Raw genomic sequence first — 16,259 nt, forward strand, 5'->3', positions numbered from 1 at the left:
TAATTAGGAAAGACCCAAGCAAAATTTGGAGTAATTCTACCCAAAGCAGTAGAAATATTCTCTATTTACAACAGCGTGCCTAAAAGCAAAATTTGGCTGAGTTTTCAACTAAGCGTTTATAAGCTGTTTCTGGCAGCAAATAAGAAAGGGGGAGGGGAAGATTATTCATTGCAGATGCTTTGTAAGATTAACAGAGGCTTTCTGGTGACAATAAAGTCTACTAACATAGTCACTTTTGGAAAATGCTTTTTAAAATGTGATTTGAGGGAGTTTTCTGTCATGTTTTAATTCTTAGTACATTTTGTGGCGGTAAAAAGTGCTAACCAAGACCTCAAGTGAAAAAATCTAAGCTTTTCTCTTTACCCTGGCTAGGCAGAGCAGTCCTGACCTGCGATACCGAGTGAGCTAAAGCAATTTACGGAAACTAAGAATTCTAATAAATCATTTTGGATACATGTATTTCGTAAAGTTCAGTTTTAATTCTTGTAAAGCAGCCACATACTGACAAGGGAGCTAAAGAAAGAGTCAAAGATATAAATATGACCATAGTAAATGGAAAGGTTTAACAAATTATTTTCAAGTTAGAACACAAATTATGTTAAAGTACCAGTACTAACACTGTTATCAGTAAAGTCTTGCAGCAAGCGTTGTGCTATAACTTATTCATCTGTAATCTTATCTCTTAGGGATGCTTTAAACATATTTTTGTAATGTTTTTAACTTACAAATATCATTGAAAGTCCTGCACTCCCTGTAAGAGCGGGTGCCGTTGTACTAGTCTGAAGGTGGTTCTGTTGTTATAGCTTGTTTCCACGTGGCTACCTCGTTCTGAACTGATCTACAGTTAAACTGATCCAAAAAGCGGTATGTAGGTGAACCCTTAAGCACTAGCAGATAACTCATAAAAGACTGGAGAACACTTGGTCAAGAAATTACTCTGGAAAGATTCATAAATGCAGGTCTTGTCCAAACTGCAGAGAGCTCCATGAAGCAACGCGTCTCTTCCCCGCGCAGGCCCTCTCGAGCACGCTCTGCTATCTTTTCCTGGGAAAGGTCAGGTAGCCTATTAATCACACTGTTGTCTTTGATTTGTGGTATATATATATGCCCACAGCTTCCTGGATCCTTTTGAAGCATTCAACAATAAGCAGCTTTCCAAGGAAAAAGTGTTTTGCTTGTTTTGGGTTTCTTTTTTTTTTTTTTTTTTTTCCAGTAGCTCAAACACAATCTCTTTAAAACCAACATAACATAAGGCACTATTTCAACTAGGATAGATGGCAGTGTTCTGACATTATATTTAAATCCATTTTCTCATAGTGAATATGTAACTTTCAGTATAAGCTGCTAGTCTGGTATTTTGTATGTATCTTTTGCATCTTTTACCAATTTCTTTAATCACTTTTCCAACTATTCATGGAAATTCATGGGTTGTTTTTTCCCAGGATATTTCACACTTATATGCTCGTCTGTACTGGAAAAGGCATCTGCAGGGTCATTAGCATCCTTTCTAGTGGCAACACAGAATTGAAAAGCAAAAGCAGTATTGTAACCAGTACTACCTCCTGACTCATTGAATTTCTACCATTATGTGCATTGCATTGAAAAAATATTCTGTATTTTTATAGATACATCCACCCGGATCCTTTCTGCTATTTAATGTATTGCATGAAACACAGCTGCTTACAAACAGTATTCCTGGAGTCAACACCACAAAATCAATTCAGCCAAAGAATGATTTTAAAAGGATGAGAAAACTTGAGCATGACATATCAGTGAAATGAAGGTAGGCTCTTTTCATTACTTTTCTGCTTAGGTTTTAAATCTTTACCAAAAAAAAAAAAAGATAAAAAGACCATTTTCAAATCTGCTGTATACCGTGAAGATGATGTCCCAGCTAACTGTGATGTGAACAGAGATTATGACTGAAGTCAGGAATACACAGAAGATTAAATCCTAAACCATAACCCTGTTTTCACAGAAACGTATTAAGGAAACAAAATAGAATGACATACCTAAGCCAAAGCATTTCTAAATAAGGCGTCTGTCAGATTTTTCCATGAGGTGTAGGCAGTTCAAGATTTGCTTTGACAGAATTTGATATTGTTGCATTTTTGTTTTGCTCAGCCTTCAGGGTAAAGGTGGTGCAAAATCTGAAGATGAATTTCAGGCACAAGCTGAGCAGAAGCTAGAAAAAAGAATACTATAATAATTACGACTTCCTAAGTGTCATCTTATCTTTAACTTGAGGAAACACAGGATGAGATCATCATTAAACTAAGCAAAGTTTAAACGTATGAATGAATTTGAGTTTGTTGTCAAACTATGGACAAGATTGGATATTGATATAGTATCTGATCCTGTACGTATTGCCAGATTTAGTACTCAGCACAGTAGGACTTCAAGCCATAAGCACATAAGTTCCTCACAGGGAACATCTGTGGGATGCAGTTCATCATTGGATGGTCTTGATCAAGGACCAAGATAATCCCACCCCGAACAGAAGTGAACTCTGCCAGGAGATCTCTGAAAGGAAGCTCGCGGGAGGCCTGCCAGGCCCAGCGCTGCTCACGCTCAGTTCTCATCCCTCGCTCCCACCCAGGCGTGGGGGTCAGGACCAGGCACTCGCTTTGCCCCAGCTGTACTTGTTGGCAGATGACCCCTGGCCAGGTAGGACTAGGGTAAAAACTGGCAAACTGTGACAAGTTCCCTCCAACTAATCATCTAGCCTGTTCTGAGAGGAGATATGAATCATGTCTCTGCTGTCGAAAATGAAGCTCGTCTTTTCTGAGGTATAAATTTAAGGTCCTGGAAGCTTGCCTTCTGAGGTTACTATTTTTTTTTTAGCTACACATGCAATTAATCAGTTTACCAGTTGGAAATAAATCTTTGGAAGCAAGAGGCACCCACCTCTTTTTGATTATCACGTTCCTATCGTTTTTATGAATACTGGAAAAAAGAGAGCTGGAAGGGATCCCTGAAGGTCATCTCTAATCCATCCTCTATCCTAAGGCAGGCTAAAACAGTAAAGATCAAATTGCTGGAATATCTTCACTCACACTGCCTATTTCTAGTGTGCGGCCTGTATCTGACTGCTACGAGGTTTTACGAAAAGAATTAGTGTAGTACTTACAGCTCCTCAGGGAAGAAATGCAAACAAGAATGGAAGCAATAGAATGACTTTTAAAATGCTGTTACTCAGCTTGGCCTCTGATTTAGTATCAGTTTAGAAGAACTGTTAATTAAAAAACTTAATTTGATTACTCTGGTTAGTCCTGAAATTTAAGCAGCTAGTGTCAAGGCCCACAGAGCCTGAGACCAGATACAGTCTAATTACCAGACTGGAATTTTTTAATTACTGCAGATAAGAGTATTGGGGGAAAACTGTCATGATTCAGAATTCAGAAACCACATCCTCCCTGTTTTCTAGCCATCCCACTCAGCCTCTGAGAGGGAGTGTTGAGTTCAGAGCTCAGCGAGTGGAGGCAGATAACCACATCCCCAATCTGCTGTCATCCCCAGACAGCAGAATTTCCGACGTGCCTCTGTTTAACAAAGGGAAGTGATGAAAACAAAGAGGATGTAATAACCTCACTTGTTAGCAGGTGCCTTCACAGTAATTACTCATAGTTGTCCTGGGCCTACAGGCAAAATTTCCATTGGCTTTTTGGCAAACTTCTGCCATGTCTTCAGTTAGAAAATTTAAGATGGATCATCTAAAGGATGAAGACAACACAAACAATTTAAGGCATCTTAAACCCTATGTAGATGCTTTCACTCAGGAGCAAAGCGTCTACAGAGCTCTGACAGCTATCCTCAGATGAACGTCAGCTTTGTTGAAAACAGTTTAAAGAGAAACCTCCACCTTGGGGTTGAACACATTTTAAGGACTCTGACCAATGGGTTCCAATGGACCGAAGAGCAGCAGTCTTTAGCACAGTACGTCCCTCAGCCGCTGCTGTGGCCCTGTACCTGTGCTGCCTGTCCCAAGAGTGAGGAGCAGACGCTGGCGAGGGTGGTTTCACCTTGGAGACTGGCCTGGGCATTGCACTGGCTGCAGCAGCAAGCTTCTGCTTTCACCACCGCTGCTGCAGAGACAACGAACTCTGGCACTGTGATGGAGAGGAGGACAGGAAGGTAACGTTTAACTGTCATTGCTAAATCTGACAGAGTCCAACCCTGATGTCTCACACTCAGTTGATTTGCCAAAATCTTCTGCAGTGTCCTCTATACAGACAACTTCTTCACACGCATAATAATTTGACCACAGTGAAAGTTTTGCTCCAAGCAAAGCATAAGAGAGTACAGATGCAGTGCAGGCGGAAAGCACAAAAGATTTAACAGCCCTTTGATAGCTTTGATCTGGGGCTGCCCTGGGTAATTTTCTGGGTTATAGTAAGCCCGTTCCCCCTGCCAGCAGCAATCCCTACAGCAAAATGAACATGGGCCCTGTCTCCTCCCACTCACAACACACGGCCCCTTGCATCTGGGCATATCTGCCAAGCTTTGTGGATCTCTCTGTCTGGCACTTATGCAAATTAAGCAATCTGTATGTAATTTATATGTGGCCATAAGTACTGCTTCTGAAAACACTGGCTTTAGAAGTGGCTAAAAGTGTTAGGCTGAGCCGAGGCTTCCCACAAAGGGTTCTTTCCAGTACCAGGCAGGCATATCGAAGCATCAGGGTGATGGCAACGAGGTCTTGTTAGTCAGCCTCACATGAGACCTGCGTTTCTGAGACACACACACAGGTAACAGGTGAAGACCGACAAGAACAAGGGAGCGGAAGGAAAAATGTGGAAGCTGGGCAGGAAGAAACTTAAAAGAGGGTTGATACAAGTGGAAGGAGGACTAATAGCAACCACCGCATGTTGTTTCCACATTAGGTTCTGCCCGTCTCTAAAAGCCCTCTGTTAGCAAAGCACTTCTGTCCGACAGCTCCTTTTCCTCCTCTTCTCTCTAATCCACCTCTTCCTCTGCATTGCATTCCCTGTGCTTTGAAACCGCACTGGAAGTAGTGAGCACCCCGAAAGGGAAGAGGAGGCTGCCTGCCCGCTGTGCCTCGCCCCAGCTCCTGGTGACAGAAGCAGGAACCACAGCCTATGGCAGCGCACTTGCCTGCAGCATTTTTTCTTAATTCTTTCGGAACAAGTCTTGCTGCTCCTGCTTTCTCCTGCTTTTCTTTCTCACCTTCCTGCTCTCCCATCTTACATGGATGCTGGCTGGGAACCAGCTGCACAGAGGGAGCTGCCACACACTTATCCAGGGGAATCAGTTTGGGCAGGAAGCATTTCCGAGTCTGTTGACCTCTGTACTCCTGCTCCACACTGAGGTGAGGTGTGATGGGACAGGCCACGTGGATTTCCCAAAACATTGTAGGAACAGTAAAGGCTGGGAGAGGTGGGATGGTTCTGCATTGTGGGGGAGAGAAAACTGGCTGGGTCACACAAGAAACAGAATCACAGAATGGTTGAGGTTGGAAGGGACCTCTGGAGATCATCTAGTCCAACCCCCCTGCTCAAGTAGGAGGCTGATCTGTGGGGAGAGGATCTGACTTAGCAAACCCAGAGGCTGCAGCAGCATAGGGTTGGGCTCTTCAGGGCTGAGAGAAGATGGAAAGGGAAAGGCTGTAGTTGCCAGAACTGAGCAGGGCTCATCTGTAGGCTCAGCTCATCATTGGGGTTGTAGGCTTTTCCTCTTCTCTATAAAGGCCCATGCTGTACTTTGCTGCTTTCCCCACCAGATAAACACCAGGGTTTACTTCTCTGGGGATGCCGAGAAGTTTGCTCCTGGTTTCTCGTGTGCTGTGATCACAGTGGTGAGATGACCCTCCTGGGCTGGAAAGACCTGCTTTAGAGCCTAGACAGCTCTGCCAGTTAATCTGGGCTGTGAGCATGGATGGCATCCACAAATACAAGATGCAGGTCTGCACTCCTCTATGCTAGGACTCATCGCTATTATATTAAGGCCTGCACAGCAGGCACTATTTTCTGACCAGCTGTGTGTCTTTTCCACTTCCTTCATGCCCTTGTAGCCACTCACAGGAAGGACAAAGGAAAAATCCAAAGTCTGAACACTGTAAGACAGCAGTTTCTACAGAATAGTGAAAAACAATCTGTACTGCTGCAAGGCCTGTAGTTTACACATTAAATGGTCTGCTTACAAGTCTCAGGAAAATACCCCTTTCTAGCTACTAAATAAAAACTTGTCCCTGTTATTTGCGTGAGCTGAACCATATGTACGGTTATGATGACATGTGGGTGCTGCAACTAAGTTCTGTTAATTCAGAGTATGAATATCAACTCAAACTGATGAGTGGTAAGAGGAAAAAATAGTAAAACATGTAAGAACATCCTTCTGTTGCCAGAGAGTGTTCAGAGTGGCATCAACTGTTCTGAATATACAGTCTGGGCAAAATAGTTGCTCCCTCTCCCATACCTTCCCCCCCCCCCCCAAAAAAAAAAAAAAACATAGCAGTAAAAGACAAAGAGCAAGAAAGGCAGACTACAGCAGCTCAGACAAAAAGGAATGCAGTATTGGATTCTGTCATATATGTACTGTAAAAGAGGATCAATTTGAAAAGGATTAGAAAATTTCACAGAAGCCACCTTGCCCTCTATGTAAGCAAAAATTAATCTAATTCTCATGCAGTGCTTATTTGTGCTGTTCCTGCATGCAGAGCCCTCTTGGAACTAAACCACCAGTCATTTTAGGATCCCTCTTACCTTCAGGAAAGCCTGAGGAGCGTGGGAAGGAAGAAAATAGTAGCCCTAAAAGCTGCCCTTAGCCTCCTAGACCTTAGCTTGTAGAAGAGACCTTTGGGATAACTACTAGCCAGTGCAAATTTCACTATTTCTGTGAGTGGAAGTATTTTTCATTAGAGCACAAAATAATACAGATATGGAGGAACTTTAAAGGTAGCTTAAAGCCATATTTGTACTTTCTCCCTCAGCCCACACCTTTGACTGTAGCTCAGGATCTGAAATCTCTGCATAAGTAGGTTTAAAGATTTGTCTTGAGAAGTGTCCCAGTGCCCTGAGTTAAATGTGGAGAGCTGATTAGAACTGAAAGAAATTCACTGAAGTCTTACACACGTGGAGTTTCACCAGCAGGCATCTAAGCCAGCACGCTCCCCTTTACTTTTATCTAACCATTTCCTTTCTCAGCACCTTCGAATAGGTCATGGCAGCTACTCTAAGGTGAACACTCTTATACTGTGCAGGCCTCAGTGCTCCACAGAGATGTTTAAGCTCAGTTACCTCCCAAGGACGGATGAGTGGCAGGTAGAAACGTCTGTGCTGGTGCCAGACTTCTTCTGGCACTTGAGCCATCAGGTTTCCAGTTCCTGTGCATGCCTTCAAGACACCAGTTCCAGGGAACAGGCGGAGCACGCCTCGCACCGGAGCCACACCAGCGTCAGAGTGGAGGCACGGAGCAGCACTTAACTAGAAAGCTCTGCTGGGCCCAATTTTAGGCTCCTTTTCCAAGCTGACACTCATCAGGAAGCAACAAGCAAGAGCCCAGGGAGCGGAGGTTTGGAAACAGCCCTGCGGAGAGGCAGGACACAGCGGAGCTAGCAAGAGCTGATGGGCCAAAGAGGCAGGATCAAGCCAGTGGGCAAGAAGAGCCAAGAGGGTAACAACAAAGAGCCAGGATAGCAAGGCAGCAGCAGAAGGTGGCCCAAAAGCAGGAACTGGAAGGTGACTGTACTCCAAGCCTTTCTGAACAAAAAAGGAAATACATCTGAAAGGTAGGTCTCTGGCTATACGCCACGACTACGCATGCACAAGTAATGCGGCACAGGTAGCACTATCTGAAAGCTGGAATAACACCGACACAGCTAAATGTCAGCAGTAGCCTAAAGAGGGAACTTCACTCTGAAAAATGTGTAGCTGTGAAATCCATACACAAAACTAATGTCTGCTTCTATTAGTACCGTAACAGCAGTTTGACCTAAATAGCAATTTCTGTTTGGCTTTGAAAAACAGACAGCAATAAAGTCCAAAATATGAGTCACTAAAAAATAAAAAAGCCCAGCAACATGTACTGTACTCCACCATCAGCCCCTTCCTGAAAGAGGGCCAAAAACTGTACATACTTTGGAGTCTTGTCTTCCATAGCAAATCTTAGTGCCACTTCAGAATTTTTGGCTGACACCTTTATGACACTGAAATAGAGAGAATCAGTCTACGAAATGCAGATTTTAACTAGGCAGTGGAGCTCCTTACTAATTCCAGTAAGTGCATTAGAATTACAGACTCAAACTATTGCAACACCGCATGTTGTACTTACACGTGCAGTATTTTCGATTATAAAATCCTTGAATTCCCGCTATGGCCTAGTCATTGCCTGGCTGTATTTGGGATTTTTGATGATGACCTCCTTGTTACGGGGTTTTTGCCCTGGCAGAGATCAGAGCTCTAACACTGACCTACCAGTCATTGATCTGATCTTTCTAAACGTCCAAGTGGAAGAGGATCCGTGAGAAGTTCTGAGGTGCTACTAAAAGGTTATTATCAGCGCAGACTTCTGAAAGACATGTCTCTGCTACACATACCCAGCACAGCACGCTAGTAAGTTCAGGTAATCTTTTTCCTAGGCTGTGACAGTTCATAACTGAAATATACTCACTGTTTAAAATGCTTTCAAAATTACCACGAAAATTTACGAGCTTGTGCAGACCATCTACTCGCACACCTTAAGTGTGACTGAAATAAAATATACAGGCAACTATTAGCTCTGGTATAGAATACTGCTCCTCAATATCTAGCCCTAGTGAGCGGGCAAGCACTTGTGCAACATTATGCTTAGTTTTATTTTACTTTTTAGCTGCTAAGCCTCATGTTTTGTTAATTTTGCATTGAACTTATTACAAAAATTGTTCATTTTTCCTTTATTTGTTTCTTTGTTCAAGCCCTTGGAAGTGAAGCTGGCAGCTCCACCCATATTATTCTTTTCATTTCATCAATGTCTTTGCTTCTTTTATTTATATATCGGTTTCATACCTGTATTACGGTGCCTTAAATATTTTGGCAGGAACCTGCCTGTGATGTTCCTCTCCCCTCTGTCCACTGTGTACTATTCATCTCCTTAAAGCCATTTTAAAAATGGAAACTATTCCTTTTAACAGCTATGTGTGCATATTTCCATACTCACAATTATAAGCTCACTTTATGTATCAACCACAAGAAGTGCACTCACCAATAATACAACAGGCCATGTGTGTGCAACTACCTCATTTACACAATCACAATAACAACATGTAACTCAATGCCCCATCTGTAAGATAGGAAATAATATTTCCTTTCTTCTGCCTCTGTCTATGTGCAAAGTACACTCTTGAGGATACGCAGAGTCTCATTTTGAATACGGATATACATACACAATACACACTCTCACAACACCACAAACTCAGTTGGGGCCACTAGCAACCCTGGTGAAAATACTCAGCTTGAAATTTTTGCATGAATTCTCTTGCTGACTTACCCCTTTCCTGCTATTTCTAGCCCGGGCTGACAGTTTTGGTTGGCTGCCTTCGACGCTCCTACAAGCCTGGGAAAAAGAGCTAAGCAGAAATGCTACAGGAGAGAGGCAGAGCCTTCCCTCTTCCCCACTTGCCCTAAGGGCCTTTGGTGGGTTTTGGAGCAGGTAATGGAAGAGGGAGCCTCCAGAACCATTTTCACACACACAAAAAAAGGCAGATCAGGAAGAACCCAGAGCTTAGGACCCTGCTGTGCCCTGTGATGACAAAAAAAGTGTGTTCCTCTCTTCTTTCAGTCTCATAAAGAGAAAGGAGAGGGACCGCATTAGAAGAATGAATCTGAAAATCCCTCAGAAATAGGGTCTAGAGGCAAAGAACTACCACAGGTGCAGGACGAGAAGGGATGTAGTGCAAGTCATGCAGCAGGAATGGAGGTGGGGGGGGGGGGGGATGCAAAATGCTTAGTTGAAAAGACTTTCAACTAATGTGGAACTTCTATGTTTGAGTTTTTAAGATTTGTTTATTTTTATTTTGGCGATTGGCCACAAGGAGATAAATGGGGAAAGAGTCCCACGTGCATTAACGTAGGGATCCGCTACAGGATACTCCTGACAGGATCAGCTCTAACCCTTCAGAATACCGCTAAACCACTCCTCTCAGAAAAGATTCATCCCTAAGGGGTCACACAAATATTTGGTATGTTTAAACGCTGCAAGCTGCATTGAGTTGAAGGAATTAAAAAAAAAAATATTTAAGCACTATGCTTAAAAAAAAAACCTCTGCCTACCCCAAAACACTGTGCCACATTAATCTTTTCTCAAATGAGAAGTATAGACATTTCTAGGAAGAGCATGTAACATGCATTTATTGGCTGAACAGCATTGCTTCCTTCTCCACATATTTCTACAAATACATGCCCCTCCACTGCATAGTGTTTGCGACAGCCCAAGGGCAAATTTTGAGAGGCCATTTGTTAAAATCCTGGCAATGAGCGGTGGCATTGTCTACGCCGAGCTCCCGCTTCACTGCGGAGGGGGAGCCACAGCCTGCCTCCATGCAACTGGGGCCGTCGCTCTCGCAGCGATGAGACAGAGCTGTGTCTGCCCATCGCTTTGGGGGCCCGAACAAGAATTCCTGGAGAGCGCAAAGCAGCCCTTTAAAAATGTTTCCATCATTATTTCAGGCAGCATTGACCCTTAAAAGTTCCTCCGCTAAAGTTACTGGCTACATTCACTATTATTGTTGTCTTCCAGTAACAGAGATGACATGTAGGCTAGAGCCACACTCAGACTGAGCTTCTGCTTGCTGTCTCCTGCACCACTGGCCTCGCACTGAGAGTGAGGAGAAGGAAAAAACAGCTTAAAAAAACCCCAAGAGATCGAAGAAACCTAAGAAAGGCAAAAGGAGAGAACATCATACATGATGATGAATGAAGAGGCTGCATTTAGGTTTTGTCAGGCTTGCCTCACTGTCAAGCCTTCCCAAGCATGGGTTGTTAGCTCTTTCCGATACTGTTCGCGGGGAAGAAGCATACACAAAAAGTGACTCGCTTTAACAGCCAGGCTGTCCACATCAGACGTTTGATGTTTTTCTAAAAAGATCTTATCTCAAATGATAATTTATGATGTTTTCTGTGTGCAAAGTTAATCTATCATTCTAACAGCTTGGCAGTTCTTGCTCTATTATAGTGGATCCGAAGAGTCGTCCTTGATTTACTGCAGTAGTTCTTGATGGGTTTGAATTTCAGATAGTTGCATTCTGCAAAAGCCAGAGTACTACACAGAAAGTTATGCTGCTAGGGAAGGGCAGAGTTGTTTTCACGCATGCCAGAAACTCCTGGTGATTACAACACACGCTACAGATGCACAACTCCCTCTGGTTTAATTCAGGCCTACAAATGTGAAGTTTCATGATTTACGAGTTGTTCATGACCACAGGGTTTTGATGGCATGGCTGGGGTTAGCTCCTCCATCAGGTCACACACAGAGCTGTCTGTCACAGGAGGATGTAGCACACTGGCTGGCCAGCATGGGCTGGCAGCTTGCAAAAGCCACAGTGCCATCTGTGGTAGCTGTAACACAACTGCCCGGTACACAAAAACAAAAATCTGGATACCAACGGGGTTTTGTTTCTCTGGCTTCCCCTCCTCCCCAACCCAGTAGCCATCTAACTGCAAGGAGATTGTAAAAGCTGGGGGCACTGAGTATTTTTAACACAGAAGTGTGGTTTACCTAGGCTTCCTTTCAATCCTGTCTTGTAAAGAAAAGGGCTAGAAAGTCACCTTAGAGAAGTGCTGATACTTTACTTTGCCTTTCAGGTTTCTTAATTTAGGTCAGTTTTACAAAGAACTGCTTGGCCGTTTAGCAGTTTTTACATGACAATCTCAAAGCAATGGATAGTCAATTAATTCCCAACCTCGCTTTGATTTTGGATTTGTTATTCCCACTTTCACTATAGACACTGAGGCAGAGAAAAGTTTGATAGCCTGCCAGGCACCAGGCAGTACAGCAGTTGCAAAACTGAGAACAAGGACTCAGCATGCTGTATATACCCTTGGCAGCTTCCTAGAGCCAAACAAGCAAAACCTGAGCCAAGGCAATGTACGCACCCTCAGGAGAATTTCAGCTGACGTTCTAGGCCTTTTAAGTGTATATACAGTGAGGACAGACTTGCCCGCTTACCACACAGGGTTTTGAAGCCTTCTTGCATTTTACCTCCTCTCTGTTATCCTATACGTAGGAGAATCTATAACGGGACTAGACAGGGCTGGATAACTAAAATTGAAGTTGGAGAAGGGACAAATTCACTTAACTCCTTCTTTCACACAGTAATTGTTTCTGGCTCTTCAGTATACAAATTAAGCAACTCACACGTCCTTAAGAGACGCTCAGGCCCTATAAAGCCAATTTCAGAAGAGATGCATAAAAGGACAGAAAAGTTGAATTTCTGAGCATCAGTTTTAAGAAAAACAAACGTAATTACCACCACCCTTTCTCTGTAAGCTTTTAGGTGTGTGGGTTTAAATGAAGGGCCTATTAAGGAGAGGAATACAGACATTTCAGCAATAAAGTTAAATATTTGTATAGTTTAGGAACAAGCCAAAGGACCCTCTGCTTGTCCCAATCTCATCTTTTCCAAAGGATATCCCCTCTTCAAGACCTCCATAAGAGCTCCGCCTTTCTCCTGATGTCTAAAAAAGACAGGGGGAGCTTCCCTGTTCTACCCTCTGCTGTGTATGAGCTCCAGATGCACACATACTGTTTCCAGAGTCAGAGGATGCAGATGTCATTAAATATGCAGGTGATCTGCTCCAGTCTATTGAAATTTTTTAATCTGAGATCAACACTAAAAAGGTATTTGAAGACTCAGCATGAAGAGCGGAAACAACAGCAATGAAAGCTGTAGCTCCCTTATTACCAAAACAAGGTGCAGGGCACAGATTATACCCAGTAACGTGAGATAAAAGTCCTGACAATGGGTTAAGGAGAAGTCTTGGAGGACCTCTGAAGCAACTAAGTACAGTTCCAGTTTGGTGTTTTCTTCTCACATGGTATTAGGGTTACGAAGTACCCTTTTAAGAACCAGTCAGTCTGCCTTTTATAGGACCCTGTTTATACACTCCAAGTTTGGTCACGGCTTCCACTGTACTGTACTGATTACTGTACTGCTTATTTCCTCATTCTGAGTTGCACATGCATTTCTTTCCTCATTTCTTATTCTCTCCTTCTCAGATCTATCAGCTTTGTATATCCTTGTATTACTATCTTGCTTAGCCTCTTCTTGGTTCCCTTTCTAGTGCATTTGCTTCATTGAGAACTAAGTAACCGAAGGCTCAGTTACTCTACTTTAATAAAATAAACATTTTAAGCAAAAGTTTTCATCTCTGTTATTTTTAAATGCAGGAAGAATAGATTAAACACAGTATTTGGGCAGTGGTTCAACATCACTCAAGTTAAAACTTCCTCCTCCGCTCCAAACAAATCACTAAAAATATGACTTCTTAAAATTCAATATACTTTATACAGTACCATTTACCAATTATGTTACTGAGTGCCTAACAGCCACTGCTCCTTTTTGCCTACAGTACATCTTGCAAAGTTCACTGACCTGGAAATCATTTGAAGACTGAAATCCAATTTCAAGTTTTCCCATCTGCAAGAGACATAAGTTGTGCAGCAAACTTTTAGACGCTAACGTTGCTTCTAAACTGAGAACGCACTTAGCCCAAAACTCCTCAAGTTAATGTTTTTGCACTTGATTGTCAATGTTTTCTAAAAGCTGAAACATTCTTCAACTGACTAAAAGCTTTATAACCTCAGAATACAAAGTCTAAATATAAACGTGGTGGGCGTATGTGGATCTTTTTGCTCTGAGGAGGCTCTGTTACGAATTTCCAGTGTTTTACGCCACCACCAAGCCTGCATTAAGCCGTGACACCTGTTCAGAGTTTTCAGCTTCTTAGCCCCTTATCATACTTCCTATAATCCTCATCAAAAGTGCAGGAAGTGGAACGGAATTTTATTATCCTGGACTTGCAGTATTACTTCTGAATGACTCTTAGGTGTCTGTAAGTATTTTACATTAACAGCCACCTTAAGGACGACTAACTAAACGGAAGAACTCATTTCTTTTTAACTGAAACCAGCAGATTCTCTAGTTATCAAGCAAGTCACGACAAAAACCCTAGAAATTCCACAGGAGGAACAGTAAAGATAACATGGCAAAATGGCCTCTATCAAAACAAAACAGCAAACTCTAATATACTATAGCTTTTAAGTAAAACTATGTTAACTGTCTTGCTATCATTCACTTTACTAGCGATTCACTGTTCTTAGGTCTGATATATTTAACAAACATCAGCAGTGCACAATGCTAGCGCACAAAAACATTCTTTTAGCATCAGTAAGTATACACTCTTTCAAACATTTTTGCGCAAAACGAAACCAGAAGAATATTTCCCAGTTAAACATCAATATAATCCGTTGACATAGAACACCTCCACAAGAAATCCTGTTTCAAAACACTCTTTTTCATTACAAACCACAGCTATGACTGCTGAGATTAATCACAATAAGATTTTTCACCTGATTTATTCAGACAATTCAATTGGAGTTCTTTTTAGACTCAAAATATATAGGATTTTACAAGGATATTAGTAAATTTGTCCAGGTACTAGAGAACCTTGTATAAATGTATTTGTTCAAGCGCTTCTCTGTCAACCTCCTTTTCCATGTACACATCATAGTTTAGCTGCATCTCTTCTACCCATTGGCTGAGCTGTATATCCGTCTGAAACAATGAAAACAGATCCTTAAATTAACACAATTCTGAGAAACATAACAGGAGTTTCAAGGTCAGCACAACATTAAGAAGGCAAGACATAATAAGAGAGATTAGTCATTCCAAATTATGCAGCACTGATAAAATTCATTTCTGGAAATATCATTTAACCTAAATAGGAGAGAATTAAAGATAACTTTTTCAAATTATCTCAGTCGGTAGTTCAGATATTTTGCTAGCATGTTAGAACTGCCTTCCATTTGCATTTGTATAAGCCTCAAGCATCCTGATCAGAACATTTTGCAACATTTTGACAGAAGTGGTGAGGGAGCAGCTAACGGTAGCAGGGAAGAATCACAGGTACTTTCTTGTTTTACACCCGGGGGTATTGTATTAAGACTACAAAGGGCTTCTCAGCTGTTGTATAACTACTGTCAGCTCCAAGAAAAGGTCAAATGACACCATTGCTGCTCCTGGGGCTGAGGACGTATTTCACCCATCAGCATAAAAGTAATGCGTGATTCAATTTCTCAAAAGCAGACCACTGTGGTCAGCAAGCCACTTTACAGATAGCCTTGTCATGTATTATCAGTGTTTTGTTTCCATGTGCACCCCATGCAATTTCCCTAGGCATCATACATATAACAACTGTAATCTATAGAAAACCTATGGCAGAATGGACACAAAGCAGAGGCTGCCCCATCAGAAGTGGTTACAACTCTTCAACATCACATTACAACTCTTCAACACCTCTGAAAGTTGCACTGTCATTCTGTTTGTTTCCAAGTGCAATTTAAATCTATGTCACTGATCCATAACAGCCAGTGGTAATCACTTGGCTAGCTGGAGACCACCTCCCCCTCTCATCTGTACTTCTAACAGCTCGTATTGGCATATTATGAATCATTTGCAATGCTAACAGCAGGTCAGAAGACTGGATATCCTCAGGGTATGGTCTTTATTACGGTTCTTTCTCCCACTGCGCTGGCAAAGCAGTTTGTCATGTTTCAAGGCAACGTGCAAGCGCAGACTGGAATAGAGAAAACTTTTTAAGGTTTTGTTTTTAACGAGAAGTTTATAAATACATCTAGGCTTCTAAGAATCTATAGGTTCCCTATACCTGGAAGTAGTCTGAAGGGAGCAGATATGATCATCATGTATCTTACTAACATCATAATACAGCTTTGCTAATAATATTATATTTTTAACCTCACATTATTAAGGTATTCTTAATAATACATACAATAATACAATAATTCATGCAGCCTATTGAGAAATATTGGGGTTTCCATTTTACAGCTGGAGATAATCAAATTAGAGGAAGATTAGTTGGTGGTCAACCCAGAAACAGAATCCAGAGCATACTCCACCTTCTACTCTATGCACAATATCATGTACCTGTCCTCACGACAATACTGGCAAACAGCTAACCTTAACTACAGAACTGCCACTTGCACAGAAAGCAACAAAATGTGTTGGCTAAAACTGGCTGAGAGAACTT

General features: G+C 42.1%; 1 protein-coding gene across 1 annotated transcript in view; it reads right to left on the reverse strand.

Moving 5' to 3' along the window:
* Positions 1-462: 462 nt before the first annotated feature.
* LOC138067498 (uncharacterized) overlaps positions 463-16,259 on the reverse strand; it is a 38,239-nt gene continuing 22,442 nt past the window's right edge. The window contains exons 8-11 of the mRNA XM_068946450.1: positions 14,660-14,767; positions 13,586-13,630; positions 2,013-2,185; positions 463-1,044 (exon numbers count right to left, since the gene is read on the reverse strand). Of these exons, the coding sequence (XP_068802551.1) occupies positions 2,045-2,185; positions 13,586-13,630; positions 14,660-14,767 (294 nt within the window). The 3' untranslated portion in view covers positions 463-1,044; positions 2,013-2,044. The remainder of the gene's footprint in view (positions 1,045-2,012; positions 2,186-13,585; positions 13,631-14,659; positions 14,768-16,259) is intronic.

This window comes from Struthio camelus, chromosome 5 (genome assembly GCF_040807025.1).
Source record: "Struthio camelus isolate bStrCam1 chromosome 5, bStrCam1.hap1, whole genome shotgun sequence".
NCBI lineage: Eukaryota > Metazoa > Chordata > Aves > Struthioniformes > Struthionidae > Struthio > Struthio camelus.